Below are 8,153 nucleotides of genomic sequence, written 5' to 3'. Positions count from 1 at the left end.
CTCTCTCTCTTCTTCTCTCCCTCCCTCCCTCTCTCTCTCTAATCAGACCAAAGTCTTTCCTGCTGGCCCCATACACAAGACTAATAGGCAAAACACACACAGTCTAGTCTTGTTGTCAGCCCTTGCTCTCATTTTTCTTCGGTGTAGATCTTCCACACACCACTAATGTAATACACAGATCTGAGTGTAATGGGTGAAGTGAGCTGACCCTGTTCTGGTCTGTGCCTCTGTCCCTTTACGCTGAGGTCTCATCAGGACCATTGGCTGTTTGGAGGAACCTGTGACATGGTGACGTGTGGACGAGGCCCAGTTGGTGCTCGTTGGTGCACTGCAGCATTTACTGCCTGTAAATCTTGAACAGATCTCCACTCTTCTCGTTGGTCTGGCCCTCTGTCCTCTTGAACAGGAAACATTGGAGTTGTCCCAGGGGAATGCAGGCAGAGTGTTATTGCTTAAGCCTCCAGCAGCGCTCTAAACACGGGGCTAATGACTTCCACAGCCGCAGGACTTAAAGGATACCAGTGTTTGCATGTTCTGAAATCTGATTTGGAATGGACTTGTAGGGGTTCAACGCTTTGGCCCCAGTTTTTCTTGTACCGAAGCCAATTGTGGAGAATTGACTGTAAACTGAGACATTTGGAAAATCTCTCCTGCGGCTGTACAGTGGGCGTGCAGGAGAGAATGCTCCACTGCACTTAAGTCCATATGCTGCTGACGATGTACACACTGCACAGTATCCCAATACCAGTATGTCCCAATGCCTTTCCTATTTCCCTGCGATCTTTAAGCATCTATTTTCACAAAGGGCTTCGTTCTGTGATCCAGTGTTCATCGCTGCCACAGACGAAGCATCCAGGGCCGTCTAGAGAGCTCCTGTCTGGACTGTCGGCTTCTTCCTCTGCCGCGTCCTCTTCCACGGCCACGCCACTGTCCTTGAGAACCGTGTTCTATTGCGGCTGTCAATCGTCTTCTGTCCCATCCAATGCAATGTTTTCTGCACTCCATGAAACTGTTCTTTAACTGCTGCTTATAAGCCGGCATGCAGTGTTAGACAGACAGACAGACAGACAGACAGACAGACTGACCAAGATACTTTATTGATAGAAATCATCTATGTTTCAGCAACATGGTCACTGCAAAGCTCAGAATAAAAGTAGCACCAAATTAAAACCACAGTACACAGAGCTGAGCAAAGTTTAAAACATATAAAAGTTGTTAAAATGTTCAGTTTAAGATATGGGGATAAAAAATGAGACCATAGTGCAAAAACCTCAGAAGCTAATGTAAACAAACATTAAACCAAGGGAGGACGTGTCAACAATAGCCTGCAAGTTGATTCATGGATTCATCCCACACCACTCAACAAATGGACCACCAGGCCCCTCAGCTCCGACTCCTGCTCCTCCCTTACACACACAGCACCTCCTGCAGAGTCATCCGAGTGCCTGTGCAGGAGGTGAGAGGGGGAATCTGTCCTCCTCCTCCTGATCCATGAATGAAGCTCTGTGCTGGTCAGGATCAGTCTGCTGTTGTGGGTGTGTGAAGGCCTTTGAGACGCTGCTGTGATATTAGATTATACAAACAAAACTGATTGGATTTGATTTGTTTTCTCCATTTATGTGAATGTTTTACCTTTTAGATGTGTTCCCAGCTGATTAACTTTAGTAATCAAGTAACAAAGCAGATCTGCAGAGCAAACGACAATGACAAGTGATCACAAACCACATCACTTCACCCTTTAGACGCCACATAACAAGGTTAGTGCATGTGAAATCAAATGAGGCAACGAGCCCAAAGTCTTCACACACACACACACACACACGGTGAGACAGAGGAATAATAGTCACACAGAGCAAAGTAGAGCCTGGATGTGTCCTTGTGCTACAAAACTGGTACTTCAACAATTTACCTTTCCTGCCACTTCCAATTATTTTGTTTTAAATTCATAATCTAACCTCTGTCCTTCTTGTTGTTGTTGTCGTTGTTGTTGTTGTGTTGCCTAATTTAACTTCTGCAGCATGAGGAAATGCACTGAAATCACATTTAAGCATCTTTATTAATCCTCAGTTTTGTTTGAATACAGATTCAGATGAAGAATAAAAAGCTAAAGTTGACTATTTTTACAATTTCCATTATTTTTGTATGTGCATGTTTTTTGTATGGTACAATGTTAACCTTATATGAATTTAAAAGCTGCTTATACTGTATCTTATGCTGAATCATTACAGTCACAAACACACACACACACACACACACACACACACATTATTGCACAGTAGTTTGGTGACAGATTGTTGGGTCATTGATCTTGCAGCAGCTCTCCTGTCGTCACTGCACGCAGTAGGAGGTGGAGGAGCCGACGCTCTCCAAAGCCGTGTTCAGAGCCACCAGGCCCATCTCCTGTGCGTATCCGCCCACAGGCCTGATGAGTCCTGTCACCGTCAGGCTGCTCTGCCTCTCTGCACCGTTTGTGTCGCTCTGGCTCCTCATGTGTGGCCGCTCTCTCTCCCTCTGGTCCAGCTGCCTCCTGAGCTTCTCTTCGCTGGTCTTCTGCTGCTCGTTCTTCTTGGTGACGACCCTGAGCTCCTGCTGCAGAGCCTCCACCCTCCTCCTCTCTGCTCTTTGATTCTCCATCTGTCGCTCCATCTCTCTCTGGCTCTCCTGCCTCTCGTGTCTGAGCTTCTTCCTCTGCTCCTCCCTCTGGCTCTGCTCCTCTAAGCTCTGGCTGAGATTATCCAGCTCTTTCTGCAGAGTGTCTCTCTTCCCTTCCTCCCTCTGTCTGATGGCCTGCTCCTTCTGTACTTGCTGAAACTCCCTCTCTCTGTCTTTCTTATCATATTCCATTTGATCTTTCTGGATCTTCTCCTCCATTGCCCTTCTCATCTTCTCCTCTCGGCAGCTCTGCTCCTCCAGTGTTTGAATGACTTTGTCAAGTTTTTCTTGAAGGGCTTCCCTCTTTTCCTCCTCTGCCTTCCTTATCTCCATCATTTTCACCATCTCATAGACCTTCCTCTCCTTCTCCTTCTTGTTATTCTCCTCCCTCTCTCTTCTGAAGGCCTCCTCCCTGACTCGAAACACCTTTTCTTCCTGAGCTTTCTGCAGCTGCAGCTTTTTCATGACTTCCTCCATCTCTCTCTCTCTGTTTTCTTCAATCCCCTCCATCTCTCTTTCATACCACTCTCTTATTTCTGCTTCCTGCCTCCTCTTTAACGTCTCCCCCTTCTCCCTCAGCCGTCTCTTCTCCTCCTGCAGCTCTTGCGTCATGTCGTCCTCGGCTTTCTGAAGCATTTTACTGCCGTAGAAGGTTCCTCTGTTAGCCCTGATCGTGCCGTCCACCAATGCCAGCAGTTCGGTCACCTGTTCCTTGGTCTTGGAGCTTCGGTTGTTGAAGACGCAGTATCTGCCCCCACATGCGTCCACCAGCTCAGCCAGGTCTGGACACCCGTCGATCAGAGAGTGCTGCACAGACGTCCCCTCATCCAGACAGTCTCCATGTGTGAACACCACCACAGAGAAGCTCAGAGCGTGAGCCCCCATGGCCTGCTTGATCTGTCGTATTGCCTCCCTCTCCTCCTGAGTGAACCTCCCAATCTGAATGATAAGGAGGAAGACATGCGGCCCAGGGTACAAGAGGGACACACTCCTCCTCAGCTCCTTCTGCACCTCCTGGGCTGTCTGGTTTGTGTCCAGCAAGCCTGGCGTGTCCAGCAGCGTGATGTGTCGACCACGAAACTCTCCACAAGCCCTGCGACATCGCTGGGTGACAGAACCGCCGCTCACTTTTGAGTCAAAGGTCTTACGTCCAGTGATGGAGTTTCCGGTGGAACTCTTTCCGCTACCGGTCTTCCCCAGCAAAGTAAGCCTGATCTCAGGGGAGGAGCAAGCCTCCTTTTTGCCTGATATGGAGATGGAGGAAGGAGGAAAAAAAAAGGGACGGTCAGTTACATTCAAGAGAGAGAAAGAGAGAAACAGAAAGAAATAAAATCCTGATTTACCCGTCAAGGCGATGGAGGAAAGCTGTTTGCTAATAGACGACATGCCGTGGTCACACGCACAAGGAGGAAAACACACACACTGTGTCTCTGGATAAATCCTTCTGATGTGGGTGTGTATGCATGTGAGTCAAGTCCCTATATCATGTAAACACGCTCTGAACTATGACCTGCAGGATCATCACAAGGCTCCAACAAACCCTGTGACAATTAGTGACAATCAGTGAGATCAAAGTCCAACAATGATTGGAAAGTGAGCTGATCAGCTGCCTTTTAGAATACACAGGGATCAATACAGTGTCAATCAACCTGGTCAGTGCTGAGGTGTTTCATGGGAAGAAGAGAGGAATTATGTAATTGTCTTCACGACGCACAAACAATAACAACGTTAATGTGACACAGTTTATTATAAATCAAGGACTGCGCCAAGTCAAGACAAACACAGCAGCGTGCACACTGAGTGTTCTCCACTAGAGGGAGTCAGAGGTCAGCCTGTCATGTGGATAACAGTAACAAAGCTGTAACCCAGGTTGACTTGCATAACACTGTATTTAGTACTTTATCATGTACTGCAGTTAGGAGTGATCTGCCTCCATCAGCAGCAGTTACACACATGTTTGATTTGAGTTTGAAAATTGTGTCACATTCACAAAGCCACAAACACAGGGAGTAGTTGGTAAATAAGACTCAAACGCGCCTCCTACTGGTGGAATCTGGCCATTGACCACAATCACTTCCTCAATTGCCAATCATGTGTCCTGTTCTCAGGTGTGGTGAGGACGCCCGTGCAGCATGGAGGAAGAGGAGCAGCTCAGATATTCTTCATGATCCCAGCGTCTTCACGATCAGGCGGCTCCCAACTTTGACCCTGGCCGACTTCCAGCCAATGAGGGGACTGATCTCACTCTCATGCAAGGTATGAATGTTGTCTGCATGTTGAAATATTACAATGAGAAAAACAAAGCCTGTGTGTGTGTGTGTGTGTGTGTGTGTGTGTGTGTGTGTGTGTGTGTGTGTGACCATTCAACGACTTTTGAGTAGAACCTCTGATTTATGAACAAGTCTTACACAACACAGCTTACATTTTTATGCAAGAAAAAAGGACAAATGTGCAGTTTTGCAAAAATATGACTTATATTTCAAATAGGAGCTCTCGATCGAATCACAAAACACATCAGTGTTGGCTTCTACTGAGCCAACGTGAAGAAGAAGAAGCAGCATGTTTTGACACAGGGAGAGACTCTCTTCAGGGGAAACATGTTGTTGGAGCTCCGGTGGTGATGTCAGTGAGGTCATGCCTGTAGGTGATTGTCTGACTGATCGCTCATCAATAATAGAGTGTCCATGCATGTCCCAGGTCATTGTCTCTCTGCTCCACTGCGCCCACACACACATCCAAACACACACCAACACCTGACCACCTGAGCTTGGTGTGTGTTTAAAGACAATATTCAGTGACCGTCTCCTTTATGTGAGCAAAGACAGCGATGATGAGGCTACACACACACACACACACACCCTCTCACACACACACAAAACACTTCTTTCCAATATAGTCAAAGTAGAAAGGAGGTGACACTGAGGTCCAGCGTCGGCGAGGATGATGTGACAGAATCGCGAGGAAGCTGTCAGGACGCCTTGGCGATGATGAGTATGCTCATGAGGAAGACCATGATGAAGAAGATCCACATGAAAAACCTATCCATCACCTTTGCAACCTTCTTCCACTCTGCTCCCTTGATGCATGTCGCTCGCTGCTCACGGAAGCAGTTGGCGATGTACTGGATGTTGTCCACCACCTGCAGGACAGAGGAAGATGATGATGATGATGATGAAGGAGCAAAGGAGAACACAACAGAGATTCATGGAGAGAGAGAGAGAGAGAGAGAGAGAGAGAGAGAGATCGATCAGATCAGATCAGCTGATACGCGGCAGTGGTGGTGATGTCACCTGTTTGTGTTGGGGACAGGGACAGCAGCGGGGACAGGACGGGACGTGATGTCTCTCTGCGGGGTAGAGCAGCTTCTCCTTCAGGTCCTGGAGGTGGTGGTGGTGGTGCTGTGGGGGCGGGGCCTGGTAGTCCAGCTGGTCCCTGAGGTGGTGGTAGCTCTGCGGGGGCTCCGTCTTGGCCTCGCCCGTCTCCACGCTGGACGCCAGGTTGTTGTAGTGGTTGTGAGTCTTGATGTGGCCGTTGGCTTGTGGGACATTTTTGTGTTTCTTTGGGTGATGCTTGCTCTGGTGATGCGACACGTGGCCGTTGCTGTACTGGTACTGGTACTGGTCGTCGCCGTCAGGGTGGTAGAGGGCGTCGCGGAAGCGGTCGTCGTGGTAGCAGCTCTTCTCGCCCATGGGCTCCTCGGAGTACAGCGGGGTTCTCTCCGTCTCTGGAGTGGTGCAGTTCTCCCCCACCTCATACACAAAGAAGATCTTGGACATGTAGTCTATGATGAGCACTTTGGCCCAGTGAGGGACGGGCTTGGCCTCGGCGCCACAGAAATGGATGTTCATGATGAAGATGGTGAGCGAGGTGGAGGCCGTGATCATCGTCATTGTGGCGATGTAATACTTCCCTAGAGCGGCAGAGAGAGAGAGAGAGAGAGAGAGAGAGAAACGGCTGCAGTTACAAAATGGAAACGCCAAAGCAAAGCTGAAACACCAACCGACTGAATACACTCAGACCTATGTAGGGCATGCTCTCAGCAGGGGGCATGATCTCAGCCACCAGCAGCTGGAACACGGTGAGAGCCAGCAGCACCGTGACCCCCAGGGAAACCTTCTCCCCTGAATCGGCCGGCAGGTAGAAGCCCAGCGGCGCCAGGAAGGAGATGAGGAAGCAAGGGAGGAGCAGGTTGAAGATGTAGAAGGAGGAGCGGCGCTTCAGCTTCAGGGTGTAGGTGATGTCGGGGTACGGGTCAGAGCAGCAGCCGTACATGATGACGTTCTTGACCGCTGGCATGCCAAGACACTCCCACTCTACGTTCTCCACAAAGTCAGACAGGTCACCGCTGCCCACCATGGCGATGTCCACCTGTGGCCCACACACACACACACACACACACACACACACACACACACACACACACACACACACACACACACACACACACACACACACACACACACACACACACACACACACACACACACACACACACACACACACACACACACACACACACACACACACACACACGCACGCACGCGCATCAATCTACGAGCACTGACGTCTAGCTGATGTGACGACGGCATGACACCTGCTGGGGACACACCTGGTTCCCGTTGTAGGTCCAGGACCCGAACGTGAGGTTACACTGCTGCCAGTCGAAGGGGAAGTAGGACACGTCCACCACACAGGAGCTCTTGGTGATGGCGGGGGAGTCCCAGGTGATCTCGCCGTTGTACCTCAGCACCACGTTAGTGTCGGCAGGTCCTGAAGACTCCTCATCTGCCCTGGAGAGAGAGAGAGAGAGAGAGAGAGAGAGAGAGAGAGAGAGAGAGAGAGAGAGAGAGAGAGAGAGAGAGAGAGAGAGAGAGAGAGAGAGAGAGAGAGAGAGAGAGAGAGAGAGAGAGAGAGAGAGAGAGAGAGAGAGAGAGAGAGAGAGAGAGAGAGAGAGAGAGAGAGAGAGAGAGAGAGAGAGAGAGAGAGAGAGAGAGAGAGAGAGAGAGAGAGAGAGAGAGAGAGCGTTTATAGATGTGTAGATCCAATCACAGATAAACGCTGCTGCACCATAACAACCATCTCACTTCATCAATCCCCCTGAAAGACACAGTTTCCTATCTTCTATCTTTCCCTATCTTAATCAATACTCTTTGTCCCTCTCTATCTATCCTCTCTACGTGTCTGTCTTTGTCCCCTCTCGTCCTCCCTCGCTGCCGTCACAGTGTCTCTCTGTTACTTTACTTGTTGTAGAGGACGATGTCGGGCCTCCAAACCATGTCGCTGGGGATGCGGATCACCTCCAGGCCGTCGTAGTCCTCCTTGTCCCACTTCAGGTAGGCGTCGTGCCAGACCTGCCTGATCCACAGGTAGGTGGTCAGCACCTGGTTCTTCTCATCCTGCACACACACACACACACACACACACACACACACACACACACACACACACACACACACACACACACACAGAAGTACCACAGATTGAGCCAAAGCCTTCTTTAC

The 8,153-nt window shown here is 49.5% G+C and overlaps 1 protein-coding gene across 1 annotated transcript; it reads right to left on the bottom strand.

The window, feature by feature from the left end:
• Positions 1-5,042: 5,042 nt before the first annotated feature.
• LOC142989247 (neuronal acetylcholine receptor subunit alpha-9-I-like) lies at positions 5,043-8,043 on the bottom strand. Its single transcript, XM_076138697.1, has 5 exons — positions 7,894-8,043; positions 7,262-7,442; positions 6,672-7,020; positions 5,943-6,562; positions 5,043-5,791 (listed from the first exon to the last, which is right to left on the bottom strand). Exons 1-5 carry the CDS (start codon positions 7,926-7,928, stop codon positions 5,621-5,623), a joined length of 1,356 nt encoding a protein of 451 aa, XP_075994812.1. The 5' UTR covers positions 7,929-8,043; the 3' UTR covers positions 5,043-5,620.
• Positions 8,044-8,153: the final 110 nt, after the last annotated feature.

This window comes from Genypterus blacodes, unplaced genomic scaffold (assembly GCF_046128005.1).
Source record: "Genypterus blacodes isolate CSIRO-AG114 ecotype Tasmania unplaced genomic scaffold, CSIRO-AGI_Gbla_v1 ptg000399l_1, whole genome shotgun sequence".
NCBI lineage: Eukaryota > Metazoa > Chordata > Actinopteri > Ophidiiformes > Ophidiidae > Genypterus > Genypterus blacodes.
The sequence above is the reverse complement of the archived record's forward strand: the minus strand, read 5'-3'. Positions and strand labels throughout refer to the sequence as shown.